The following is a 13,802-nucleotide window of genomic DNA, read 5'->3' on the forward strand; positions in this document are numbered from 1 at the left end:
AAGCTTAGTCCTACCTAACCGGGGGGCCACCAGGCCCCCCGGCCTTTGAAACCCTTCACCATTCACCCAGTGTGCACCATGGGGCACTCACCAGCGATGTCTGGAGGAGGATCCCTCTGCCCAGTTGGGCAAGCTTGGGGCTGCTGCTGTTCCTGGGGCTGATTATAAAGGGGAGTGGGCAGGGAGAACAAAGTGGCCACACCTGGGGTGGGAGGAGACTCCAACAGCACCCAGGTGCTCTGAGTTTGGGGGAAAGAGGGCAAATGCAGTGTGGGGTGGGAAAGGGACAGAGATGGTGGAAAAGGGGAGGTGGTGCTAAAGTGAGGGAGCTGGATAGGAAAACAATGGAGATGGAAAGAAAAGGAGGAAGATGTGTGAAAGGAGGAGATGGAAAAGGAAGGAGGGAGATGGGGAAGAAGTGGGATAAAAAAAATAGTTAAGACTGGACTGTAAAAAGGTGGTTCTGCTCTGGCAGTGGGCTTGGATGAGATGATCTTTTGAGGTCCCTTCCAACCCATAATGGTCTGTGGTTCTACTGTGATTCTGCTCTGTGGCCCAGAGCAACACACTTTACAGCTTTATTTATTATCACAGATCTTTAGGAACCTGATCACTACCTAAGCCCACCACAAGTCCTCACAAGGACTCTGTCTAATGGGGCAGTGGCACTGAGAAGGACCTGGGGGTACTGATTGACAGCTGACTGAGCACGAGCCAGCAGCGTGCCCTGCTAGCCAAGAATGCCAATGGCACCCTGGCCTGTGTCAGTACTGTGAGTGCTGATGTCCAGTTCTGAGTGCCTCAGTTTAAGAAAGATGTTGAGGTGCTTGAACGTGTCCAGAGAAGGGCACCAAGGCTGGTGAGGGGCTGCAGCACAGCTCTGTGAGGAGAGGCTGAGGGGAGCTGGGGATGTACAGCCTGGAGAAGAGGAGGCTCAGGGCAGAGCTCATGGCTGTGTACAACTACCTGAAGGGAGGCTGTAGCCAGGTGGGGTTGGTCTCTTCTCCCAGGCACTCAGGGACAGAACAAGAGGACACAGCCTCAAGCTGTGCCAGGGCAAGTTCAGGCTGGATGTCAGGAAGAAATTCTTCACAGCAAGAGTGACTGGCATTGGAATGGGCTGCCTGGGGAGGTGGTGGGGTCACCAACCCCTGAGGCATTTAAAAGGAGACTGAATGAGGCACTTAGCACCATGGTTTAGTTAATCAGAAGGTGTTAGGTGGTAGGTTGGATGCGATGACCTTGAAGGTCTTTTCCAACTTGGTTAATTCTGTGATTCTGTGATGGGAGCTATTTTCAGGCTGTTTTGGACACAAGGACTTGCCCAAGCCTGCAGGTCTCCAGGCAGAGGGCAGAGACATAGGTAGGGAACTGCAGAACCCAAACTCCATTTCTAGGAAGCTGAATGCCAACAAACCCCAATGTTTTATTGCAGTGCTCCTCAACAGCTTTGGGTTTATAAACGTGCATTTACAAATGAATGCTCTGTGTACATGAGCTGGCCACAGAAGGGCTTGAATACTGAAAGGGCTGATCCATTGGGAAACAGACAGCCACCTCCCAGCCCCAAGCTTGGCAGCTGCAAATTGACCAGATACCTCCCCTGGGTTTCTGTGTTGAGCCAGATCCTCAGGCATGAGAAACTCCAGCTCTGCTTTCAAGTATATTTGGTGTGAAGCCACACAGTCTCTCCAGCACCACTTCCCACCAAGAGGGAAACTCACACTGGTTGCCAGAGAGCCACATCCCTCACATCCATCCCTGTCTCCACATCCATCAGGTTCATCCCAGCCTTGGAGGAAGATGGCTGGTTTGGGCAGCTGTTGTAATGACATGCCAGACCCAGCTTCAGCTGGAGGACAGGCTGTGAGAAGACTCTGCAGAACTTGATCAACTCACATTTAAATGGGGCTGCTGGAAAGAAAACCCAGCTGGGACCCCATGAGGCCATGAAGGAGCTAGCAGTTGGTAAGACTCCATACATGATGTTTGGTGACCTTAGTGGCTGCCCATGGTGCTCTACTCACTGTCCCAGCTCCCCATCTACAACTCTCCAACCGAGGTGATTCTTGGCTGCTACATCTCAGGTGTCTGCTGCCAACCCCCCAGCCTGGAGAAGTACATAGTGGTTTAAACAGAGTTGGGGGGGGAGGGAGAAAAAGTATTACAACTACAAGATCCTTGTGGTAACTCACATCACCCTGGGCCAACCACATCAGCTTTACCCCAACCATCCCAAGAGACAAAGCAGCTTTCAGAGTGACCCAAGATGATGCAGACCCCATCTCTAGCCCCACAGCAGCTAGAGAAGGCACAAGTTTGAAGCACCAACTCCAGGAGCCCCTCCAGGTTCCAAACATGGAGGGGCAGCTGCTGCATCTCTTGTTTATGTAGCTTTAAGCTCACTTTTTTTTTTGCTGATGGGGGGGCCACAAAAGAGAGGAGAGGCAAGCCAAAGCTGTGAGCAAGCAGCACAGCATGCCAAGCCCTGCCTACCACCCCTGCCCATGGGGTGACATGTCCCAGTGGGGAACATTAGTCCTTGGAGCCAGCAAGTCCTCAGGCCAGGAGTGCAGGAGCAGTCGGTGGGATCCCAGACAGTGTGGGTGGTGGCAGCAGGGGCAGTATGCCCTCCATGGTGGCAGCAGCAATGGCCTCCACATCAAGTCCTGATGCACCCAGCACATCCCCAGAGCTTTGCCTGGAGCAGTCCAGCACTGGGTCCTGCTTGGAATGGCCAGGTGGTGTCCCCAGCAGCTGAGATGTCTCTTCCCTGAGTTCAGGTGGGGAAGCAGCAGTGATGCCTGCTTTCGGGTGCCAGCTGGGCCACTGCAGTTCAAGGCCAGCCTGGGGCAGGCTTGGGGAGACAAGAATGAGTCAGGCAGGGAAGAAGAGGAGAGGCTGTGGGCACAGCTACGCAAAAGCATCTCTCTTGGAGCTGCTGCTTGATCCAAATGCTCCATTTCTGATGCTCAGCAGCCCTGGCACAGTCACCTGGCAGTGGTGGCTGGCACAGCCCCTTATGCTGCAGGCCCTTCACACTGGCCAGGCAGCTGAACACCTTGCTGCAGGGGTCCCAGCATGAGGTGAGTGTGACTGGCAGCATGTCTGCCCCAAACGCCCAGTGGTGGAGCTGCAGAACGAAACAACCCTGTGATACAACCTAGTGGGCACCTCTGATGGGCTCCCTAACCTTAAACAGCAACATCCCCCCCAACTTGTGGTATTTGAGAACTGAAAACAGCATCCACAGATGGAACCATGACAGTCCTTAACCAATGCAACCCTCAACCTGCCCTCTGGACCTCCACGGTGCCTCTGCTTTACTCACTTCCTAGCAATGCCATAGCTCCCCCACCAGCCTCACTTGTCCACTCAGCAGTGCCCTTCCAGGAGGCTCCATACTGAAGGCTTTAGGATGCACTGTGGCATCAACTGCCCCTGTCCCTGGTGGTATGCAGCACTCAACCTTCTACATAGAAGTTGAGTGCCCAGAGGATGCATGCCCAGAGCTTTTCTGGCAGGCTGATGTCAGACAATCAGCAGGAGGAGGGAGATGAGGTGATCTGAGCATGCATCCAGCATGTGTGGACCTGCACAACCTTGAAATCCAAGAAGCTGCTTTCAGATCACCGGCAGGGTGAGCCATGAGCTCCTGCAGGAAATGCCCAGTTCCCAGGAAGGGTTCTTGCTAGCTCTGCTGCTACCTGCTCACTGCCCCAGAGATGCCCTGGGAAAGTGGCCCAAGAGTGATGAGCTGATGAGCAGGTGGGGGAAGAGCCTCTCTCACCCCAAATCAGCTCTGAAGCCCCAGCTCAAACTGGCAGCTCGTCAGGGATGAAGGCAGGTGGGAATTCCTTTGTCCACTCCTACTGCCCTCTCCCTAGACCCAGACACTGACTAGAAGGAACCATCCTCCAAGACAGCCTCTCTCTGGGAATTCCTTCAAGGACAAAATGAGACACCGATTGTCATGCAGGGGAGGAGAGCTGGGCTGTGCCAGCAGAGCTCCAGGCAAGGGCAGTGACAGCCAGAGGGTGATCTCGTCTGCCAGAGTGACACTGGACTGGCCTCACAGAGGGTGCAGATACAGCACAGAGACCTCAGGAGCCAGAAGGAAATGCCCTCCCCGAGCTGGGCTGCCACATCCATGGGTCCAATCTTGTTGCTGGTCTCTTGTGGAATGGCCACGCTGGGGTCTGCTCTCTGAGGTCGGAGTGGCCACGGTGCTTCAGCTCACCTTCCTCTTCTTCCCTACAGCAGGGACAGTCTATTTGTCTGCCCACCCGTGGTTCCAGCTTTCAGCAGGACTCCACAGGGACAGGAGTGGATGGCCACAGCCCTGGGTGGCTGTGGGAGGCTGGTGTTTAGGTGGCTTGGCTGGGAGGCAGGCGTTTGCTGTCCAGAATGGCCTTCCAGTCGTCGGTCCAGGACTGCAGCCTGCGTCTTGGGGGCTTCAGCTGCAGGTGCTTGTTGTGGCAGGCTGTGAAGAGCACATGCTCCCAGCTGGGGTTCAGCTCAGCCCCTGCAAAGCAAGGTGAGGGATTGGCTCTCCAGGTAACTCCTCCAGGTTGAGCTTACTCCACCACAGGATTCACATAATCCAGTAACAAGAGCCTAACTGAGCAGAGAAGGACCAGTGCCCAGCAGCTCTGGGTGCCATCTGCCCATGAGGACTGCCTCCAGTCACTCCTGCCACCCACACCTCTCTTACCTGTTATATCAGGTCTGTCATCTATAAGCAGGTCAGCAGAAACCACCGTCTTATCTCGCGTCAGAACGATCTGCTCCAGGAACTCGGGGCCAAAGTGCTTCTCCACCCAGGCATACTGGAAGGCAAGAGTGAGTGGTGAGCACCAGAAAGGCTGATGGATAGGGCAGGAACTCCAGCATTAAGCCCTGGGAGGACATCTCAATAAATTCATGGAAGAAATGGAAGATAATGGCAGGGACTGGAAGGAAGATCAGGTTCATGATCACCTGAAGAACCTGAAAGTGTTCAAGTCCATGGGACCTGAAAGAATACACCCAGAGGTGCTGGGAGAAGTGGTGGATGAGGTTGCTAAACCCCTCTCTATTATATTCCAACAGTCATGGCAGTCTGGTCATGTCCCCACTGACTGGAAAAAGGGAAACAGAACTCCCATTTTCAAAAAGGGTAGGAAGGAGGAGCCAGGGAACTCCAGGCCAGTCAGTCTCACCTCTGTGCCCGGTAAGATCATGGAGCAGATCCTCCTGGAGGCACTACTGAGGCAGAAGAACAGTGAAGAGGTGATTGGCTACAATCAGCATGGCTTCACCAAGGTTACCTTCTTGTGGCCTTCCAGTATCTGAAGGAGGCCTAAAAAAAGCTGGGGAGGGACTTTTTAGGCTATCAGATAGTGACAGGACTTGGGGGTATGGAGCAAAGCTGGAGGTGAGGAGATTCAGACTGATGTGAGGAGGAAGTTGTTCAGCATGAGAGTGGTGAGAGCCTGGAACCACGCCCAGGGAGGTGGTTGAGGCCCCATCTCTGGAGGTGTTTAAGGCCAGGCTGGATGAGGCTGTGTGCAGCCTGCTCTAGGGTAGGGTGTCCCTGCCCAAGGCAGGGGGTTTGGAACCAGATGATCCTTGTGGTCCCTTCCAACCCTGACTGATTCTATGATTCTTGATTCTATGGTAAGAACTTAAGAGAGGTGCTGGAGCAGGTTCAGAGAAAGGCAATGAACCTGGAGAAGGGTCTTGAGAATAAGTCTTATGAGGAGTGGCTGAGGGAGCTGGGGTTGGTTAGTAATGGAGAAAAGGAAGCTGAGGGGAGAACTTTTTGCTCTCTACAACTCCATGAAAGGAGGCTGTAGAGAGGTGAGTGTTGGTCTCTTCTCACTTGGTCTCTTCTCACAACTTGGAATTGGCCCCAAGTTAAGCCAGAGGAGGTTTAAGTTAGACATTAGGAAAATCTTCTATACTGAAAGGGTTATTAAAGACTGGAACAGGCTGCCCAGGGAAGTGGTGGAATCACCAACCCTAAACGTATTTAAAAGTTGTCTATATATGGTGCTCAAAGATATGGTGTAGTAGTGGCTCTGGTAGAGTTAAGTAATGGTTGGACTTGACCTTAAAGGTCTTTTCCAACCACAGTGATTCTGTGATTAGTGAGAAGGATTCGGATGCTGCTGGAGCAGAAGCTCTTTAAAGCCAAGCAGCCTTTGATGTCATGCTGAAATACAAAGACCAAGCTCCTCAGTGCATGCAAATGGCAGAGCACAGCTAATGGCAGAGCTGTTGCTGTGCAAAGATGCTTAAGAACAGAACTGGAGGAGCAGAGAAGTACTGCTGCCATTCCACATCTGGAGGCAGGCAGGGATCAGCTGCCTTTCACTGGGCAGCGTGGCAGAGCCGTGGGGAGCTGGGACTCGGAGCTGCTCACCTTCTCATAAGGGCAGTAGCGGTACTTCTTGATTGGGCTTGTGCAGATGAACACATCAGTGCTGTCACCAAGAGAAAAACAGGGGCAGAATGTCACTTGGGCCTCTGCGAGACCCCACTTCATGCCTGAGCAGGCAGGTGTCCAAAGCAGACCCCTTGCCACGCACAGATGAAACTGAGGTGATTTAAGATGCTCACCCCCCATCTCGCAGGCTGCCACCCCCAGGACATGTACCCACACCTGTGCCACAAGCATCTTCTCTTTATAACCACCCCTGCTAGGAGCAGAGAGCTACAGGGAAGGGGCTGCACATGGCTGATTGTCTCAATAACTGCTCCAGGAGTAAAAGCTCTCCCTTTCCTGCCATGCCTGGTGGGCCAGGAGGTAATTTTAATGCTGATGTTGTATTCAGTGCTTGTGCCAGGAGGCTGATGAGCCTGCAAAGCCAATGCTATTCCCCCATTCATTCCCAAACACCACAGGCAGGTTTCTACTCACTCTGCCAAACTTGCCATTTGCTTGACAGCTTCCACAGCCCCGGGGAGTGGGTCCAGCTCAATGAAGAAGTTTTTGGATTCCCAGATGCTGATGGCTTTCTCCTGTGAGGGCAAAGAGAGCAGTTACTGCATAGGTATCTTTGCATGTGCATCCTCCCCACCCTTTGCTAGGAGAGAGGATGGTGACAGTGAGAAAAGAGCGAGTGTTGGCTCTGGTCCCTTCCTGCTAATCTACCTTGCCTCTGTAGATGCCTCCATTCCCCACCTGCCAGCCTGCATCCATTCCATACAACTGAGATCAGAGATGCTCTGGAGCAGACTTGGTTTTGCCTGCACAGCGCCAGACACGGAGGGAACAGCATGTTCCTTCAAGGCAGAACACAGGAGATTGTTCAGAGCTGAACCAAACCCCAGGTCTGCATCCAGAGAGGCACTTCCAGCTGACGTGGCCCTGCTGTAACACAAGGCTGCTCAGCTCCAGATGCTGTCTGGCCCATTTGTCTCAATCAGATCACTCCAAACAGCAGCCAGGCTGCTCTCAAAGGACAAAGTGTATTATAGGATGAAACGCAAGTCAGGATGAATGCAGATGCTCTTCCTCAGGGATGCCTGGGCAAGGTCTACCTGGCAAATGCAGCACCTTCAGGCAAGAGTTTGAAACATTTACATCCAGGTTGTCAGCTGAGGTACATCAGGACAGTGTGAAGGGAGAGCAGAGCAAAGAGAGTCCACAGGGAGCAAAACCTTGGGACGAGGACAGAGCCTATGGTTTGCCTGCAACGGATCCAGCACAGCTTTAAGCAACAGCATCCTCTACACTCCCTCGCAAAGGTAACAGCTTGCCAGCTGCCAAGCAAAGCAATTATTTAGCACAGACCCTGGGACCTGGGGGAGGAGAGCCTGTGAGTGCTGCAATGTGGCTGCAGGCATGGGAGCAGCCTTGTCCTGGTGTTGTAGTGCAGCTGCAGCTAGCAAAAGTTTACCTGAAGGACTGGTCTTTTTGAGTACCTCTCTTTCTGTATTTGAAGGAGTGGAAGAGGGACAAAAAGAATCTCAAGCCCATTTTGGTCTCCTTTTATTGGACAGTATGAAGGAGCTGGTAGAACATCAGGATAGGAAGAGCAGCTTTAGTGATATTTACTCTTGGTTCTTAAAAGCTCAGAGCAACAGTCGGGCTGGTTGGACACCTCAGCTAGATGTGGACCTCTCTCCTGCCCACTGAGTGGCAATCTAGTAGGACAGCAACTTGTTTTGCCTTTACTAAGTCAGTACTGGGGGAAGAAAGTAGGTAACCATGAGCAGCTGGAACTTTGCTGGAAACTCCAGGCTCAGGACAGCAACACCCCAGAAAACACACCGAGCTCACTCAGGGAGCCACATTCTGCTCCATCCCAGAACAGGGGTGGTTCAGAACAGGGAGAAAAAAAATCTTCTTCATATGTGTTGAATGCTGATTTGGTGCAGGAGAGCCAGCAGAAATGCTTCTTGGCACCATGACAAAGACAACTAGCCTAAGCAGTTTGCCACAGCACCCAAAGTCCTGTTGCTTTGCCTTAGCCCAGTGAGCAGCAATGTTTTCTTTTTTAAGATACTGGCTGTAGTTGCACAAGAAACATCTGAAGATGGCCTGATGCAGAAAAGCACTTCAAGCAGCACTCAAGTGTTTTCTTCCAGCAAAGACTTCCGCAGCTATTCTGCTTCCACTTATGTCAAAAAGCATTTTGCAATCAAGCTTGATGGGGAAAGAACTAAGCTCATCTTGAAGAAAAGATCCACTTGGCTACCAGAGCCAGCACAACTTCCCTGTGGCACCACTGCCCAGCAGATGGAAACACAAGAACAGGCTGAGGATCCCACCACAGCCAGGCAGGGCAGAGCCTCCATTTCCTCCTTCTGATCTTAGCCCATAAGCAATCTCCCTGCCTTCTCAGGGCTGCCCATCCTTTAGAGGCTATGTGTTTGGTGTTTTGATGAACTGTGTCCTCTACTTCAGAGCTGGGACCTTCAGCTAATCTTTAGCTACTATTTTCTGGTCTCTTACAGCAGTTTGATGGTGCTCTCTGACGAGCAGGGACTAGAACAGCCGCTGTGCCTATAGGCACTGAGCAGCTCTCACTCTCTTTATCCAGAGTCTGAAACCACTGGTGAAATCAGGGATGCCCTGAGGTCAGTCTGTGGGAGTTTTGCTACTTGCTCAGCCAGAGGTTTTGCTGGCTTTACATGTTCACAGCAGATACAAGATGAGCTCACTTCATTTAACACATCCAAAGGAGTTAAGCTCAAGAAAAAAAAAACCCAAACACAAAGTTATTGTGCATTATCCCACCAAACTTTATCATCTGCCTTATTTCTCCATCTCATTTTCATCACTTCCAGCTAGAGAGGACATATCATTTCTATAGCTCTTCAAGCTGCTTAGGACTCTGCCAGCAGAAGAGCCCCAGCCCATATTCATGCTCCCTCATTGCCACCATACCACTAACAACGACAGCACTATTTGCTCTGACACCTTTCAGCTGCAATCCACAGAGGAGACCACAGACATCCCATTGAGAAAGGAAACTTGTAGAGGCAAAACCTGACTTTCTGCAGTGCCCAGCCCTTCTTTTAATGATGAGGCACAACATAAAGAGAGCTTCTGCTTTTAGGCTTTAATTATTAATATGAATACAGTAACTTTCAGGCATGGGAGGGCTTGAGGTTGGTTTTAGCCCTCACACGAAGCATCAATTGCGTGGCTTGTTCTCAGCTTGTCTTCTGCATCCTCTTTCCAACCCAATGCAAGCTGTGAATCCCACCTCTCCTGCTGCTGTTGAAGAACTAATTCATCCAGCAGCAGTATCAAACCATGCAGCTTGGCCATTCCAGAGCTAGAATCACAGAATCCTATCTGTTGGGAAAGACCTTTAAGATCATCCAATGCAACCATTGTCTAACTACCAAGTCCAGTGCTAAACCATGTCCTGTGGGACATCTACCTTTTAAACTCAGGTATCCAACTTGGCCTATTTTAAACCAGGTGCTCTTAAAGTTCTCCTCTTGCATCTATCTCCATCCGCACACGCAAGGGTAAAGAGGCAGAGGTACATGAAAACCAATGGATTTCTTGGGGGGGGAAAGGCACCACTGGAAGGTCTCCTGCCAGCAGATCTGTGCCTGTGTGCCAGCGGGAGCCGTGGCCAGCAACCACAGCCCTCCCCAGCACCGCAGCCATGCGCTGGGAGGCAGCGGGCGGCAGATCTCCGGCTGCAGGGGCACGGACCACGCGCGGAGGGGAAGGGTGCATGGACTCACACTCAGCTCACGTCCCAGGCGCCCGTACTGCTCTGACACCCAGAAGCCCCTCCGGTCCTCCAGGGCAATGTAGGGCTTGTCGGGGTACCTGGCCCTGAATTTCTTGAGGAAGCCTCCCTCGAAGTCAGCCAGCACCCCGTCCATGTCCACCAGCACCCGCAGAGCCCGGCTGGAGCCCGCTGTGGGGCTGACCCCCCTGCCCAGCCCAGCGAAGGGGCCGCAGCGCCGAGGCCGAAGGTGCAAGAAGCTGCTCAGCAAAATCATGGTGGCGGGAATGGAAGGGATCTCCGGGTAGGGAAGGGGAGGGTGTCCTTTATTTCAAGCACGCACCCTGCAAGCAGAAGGAAGGTGCGGGAGGGATGCAGGAGGGACGCAAAGGAGAGCAGAGGGGCTGCAGGGGGGGTGCGGTGGGGATGCAGAGACCTGTCCTCGCCCCACCGCTTCCTCCCCCTCCATCCCTCCCTTGCAGCGAGCGCGAAGCAGGCAGGGGCAGAAGCAGCGGCAGGGGCGCCAGCGGCAGCGGGGTTGGGGGGAACTAGGGCCGCCCGGTGCTCGGCCCGACCCGGCAGTACAAAGCCCAGTTCCTCTTCCCGGTGCCTGACCGAGCCCGAAGCGGCGGCACCGCCTTAAAGCGGCACAAGCGCCCTGCGACAGGGCAGTAGCACCGCGGTCCCCGCCCGCTTTAAGCGCCGCTCCCTCCCCTTCCCCGGAGTTGCGGGGTACCGAGTCCGGTGCGGTGCCAGGTACCACGACCCTGCCTCAGTTTCTCCAACAGCTTCGGGGGCGTCCCCACGCCCGCTCCGTCTCTCCACGCCCGCTGCGGACCCTCTCTCCGCTCATGCCCTGCCCACGCTCCCCTCTGACTCCGTGCCCATGCCTGCCTGATTCGGGGTGATTTTTGCAGCTGAGCCTTGCCATAGTATCCCCATTTCAGCTCTTTCATGGGGATGAAGCGCGCTTTTCCCAGGATCCCACTTACTGTGACCCTGCTCTGTCCCCACGGGTGACAGGAATCCTTAAAAGACAGTGCCCAGACCCTAAAGGAGAACTGACAGCACACTGGGAAGGTTTGCATGCTCTAACACAGGACCAAAGATCAGTGGTCAGAAAACACTGCAGGAATTAACGCTGCTAAAGAAGGGGAAGGGCTCTTGAGTGTGACTAACGGGATTAGGCAACTGCTGAGCTGGGAGGAAAAGATTCTGATTGACAGCAATGAAATGGCTTTAGTGAGACCAAAATATTTCATCTTTCAGTTCTGGAATGGTTTCTAGTAAAATACATTGTCCTTGTTTCACAGGAAGGGCAAAACGAGCTGTGGAGATGAGGTGATTTGGGGGAGGTCACGGTGTGAAGGGATGAAGGAGAACTGGCAACCAGGCTGTACACGATGGTGAGTGTAACAGTGAGGTTAGCAGGGAAATGTGATGTTTCAAGTCAGTATTCTGCCTTGGGAACGTTGTTTATGGTGAGGAATGGGATGTAAACTTGGTGCTTTTGCCTAAGCAGCAAGAGAAGACACACATAGTAACAGACAGAAAAACTTGCTTCATGTAGGCATGTTTTGGTGCTTCATTTTTTTTTCAAAAGCCATTTATGATGCTGTAATATGAAGGACTTGGGCAATGTTGCTGGCTGTATGTGCTTTTGGTAGAGCTGAGAGGAGCATCAGGCAAGTTGGTGCCATTCTCCAAATCATAGAATCATAGTCAGGGTTGGAAAGGACCACAAGGATCATCCAGTTCCAAACCCCCTGCCATGGGCAGGGACACCCTACCCTAGAGCAGGCTGCACACAGCCTCATCCAGCCTGGCCTTAAACACCTCCAGGCATGGGGCTTCAACCACCTCCCTGGGCAACCCATTCCAGGCTCTCACCACTCTCATGATGAACAACTTCCTCCTCACATCCAGTCTGAATCTCCCCACCTCCAGCTTTGCTCCATTCCCCCCAGTCCTGTCACTATTTGATAGCCTAAAAAGTCCCTCTCCAGCTTTTTTGTAGGCCCCCTTCAGATACTGGAAGGCCACAAGAAGGTCACCTGGGAGCCTCCTCTTCTGCAGACTGAACAGCCCCATTTCAGTCTGTCCTCATAGCAGAGCTGCTCCAGGCCTCTGAGCATCCTCATGGCCCTTCTCTGGACACACTCCTGCATGTCCACATTCTTCTTGTAATAGGGGCTCCAGACCTGGATGCAGTACTCAGGTGGGGTCTCATCAGAGCAGAGGGAGAGAATCACCTCCCTCAACCTGCTGGCCACACTTCTGATGCTGGCCACACTTCTGATGCTGGCCACACTTCTGATGCAGCCCAGGCTCTGGTTGGCTTTCTGGGCTGCAGGTGTACACTGTTGGCTCATGTTGAGCTTCAGGCTGTGTTCACAACCCAAGTTGTGCCCAGGGTGGGAAGAGGAGAGGACTTGAGTTCTGCAGGTCTCAGATGGCAAATTCCTTGATGGGGACTGTGAAGAACTGTGCTTGGAATTAAAGGAGCTATAAGCATCCTGCACGCTTGTGTTATGTTTTAGACTGCTCTTTGAAATAGTTAATTGCTCCTAACTTTCTCCTAATTTTTAAAATGAATTGTAGTATTTATTAAGTAGAACCAGGAGTGAAAAAGTGGATGCAGTGATGTGCTTTGATATTGGAAGGGTCAGTAACAACCCTGTTTTGTGCTAAAATGTGATTGTCACTGTCATTAGTCAGAGAAAGGCTTCCTCAGAAAGCAGGAAAATTCTGGGAATGTCCAGACTCTGGGTGAATGCAATCTTTTGAAATTAAGGTGTCTGAACACATATTTGACATGTCAGGCTTGATGAGGGTCTGAGCAAGCTGATCTAGTTGGGGATATCCCTGCTTACTGCAGGGAGGGGTTGGACTGGATGACCTCTAAAGGTCCCTTCCAATCCAATGCAGTCTATGATTATGATGTACTGAAGGACCGACAAACTCCCTGCCCGCAGCTGCTCAAGACCACGGAACTCCATTGACTCGGCTCCTGCAGGGATGGAAACGAAGTTTTTATTCATACAAACCGAATGAACCCGAACAAAGGACGCAGATCCTGCTCCCTGACAGCAAGGTTAACATTACACAGGGTCAGACGACAGCCACCGCGTTCAGCCACCGCAGTATGTCCGTCAGAGGGGATTAAAGGAATTAAATCCCTCTGTAGACGCGGGCGGGCCCTCCACACCCGGAGCAGGCCCCCGCTGAGGGCCCCGCGTCGCGCTGCGGAGGGTGGCGGCTCGCCGGTCGGCAGGCGGCTCGCCGGTCGGCAGGCGGCTCGCCGGTCGGCAGGCGGCTCGCCGGTCGGCAGGCGGCTCGCCGGTCGGCAGGCGGCTCGCCGGTCGGCAGGCCGCCACCCCGCACACCGCGACGCGGAGCCCTCAGGGGCGTGACGACATGGTGACGTCATTACCCCCCCCCAGTTCCCAGCCCTGCTGAGTCACGGCTTCTGCCTTCGGCTCACCGCGGGGCCGCTACTTCCGGGCGGGCGGTTGCCATGGTGACCTCGCTTCTCGCGAGAGGTAGAGAGGCGCCGGAAGTGACGCGCGGCGGCGGTCGTCGCGCGGCAGCCGCAGCGGCCGCTGATTGGCTGGAGGC

The 13,802-nt window shown here is 53.2% G+C and overlaps 1 protein-coding gene across 1 annotated transcript; it reads right to left on the reverse strand.

Moving 5' to 3' along the window:
• Positions 1 to 1,406: 1,406 nt before the first annotated feature.
• Positions 1,407 to 10,929, reverse strand: NT5M (5',3'-nucleotidase, mitochondrial). The gene is made up of 5 exons (XM_064153570.1): positions 10,198 to 10,929; positions 6,905 to 7,005; positions 6,407 to 6,467; positions 4,715 to 4,829; positions 1,407 to 4,525 (listed from the first exon to the last, which is right to left on the reverse strand). The coding sequence occupies exons 1-5, from the start codon at positions 10,459 to 10,461 to the stop codon at positions 4,368 to 4,370; spliced, it is 699 nt and encodes a 232-aa protein (XP_064009640.1). The 5' UTR covers positions 10,462 to 10,929; the 3' UTR covers positions 1,407 to 4,367.
• Positions 10,930 to 13,802: the final 2,873 nt, after the last annotated feature.

The sequence above is a fragment of the Pogoniulus pusillus genome, chromosome 13 (assembly GCF_015220805.1).
Source record: "Pogoniulus pusillus isolate bPogPus1 chromosome 13, bPogPus1.pri, whole genome shotgun sequence".
Taxonomy (NCBI): domain Eukaryota; kingdom Metazoa; phylum Chordata; class Aves; order Piciformes; family Lybiidae; genus Pogoniulus; species Pogoniulus pusillus.

Coding starts and splice junctions, on each gene's coding strand:
- NT5M (XM_064153570.1), bottom strand. CDS start 10,461: ATGATTTTGCTGAGCAGCTTCTTGCACCTTCGGCCTCGGCGCTGCGGC. Junction 4,830..6,406: donor GCTACTGCCCTTATGAGAAG/GTGAGCAGCTCC, acceptor CTTGCCTTCCAG/TATGCCTGGGTGGAGAAGCA. Junction 4,526..4,714: donor TGACAGACCTGATATAACAG/GTAAGAGAGGTG, acceptor CTTGCTTTGCAG/GGGCTGAGCTGAACCCCAGC.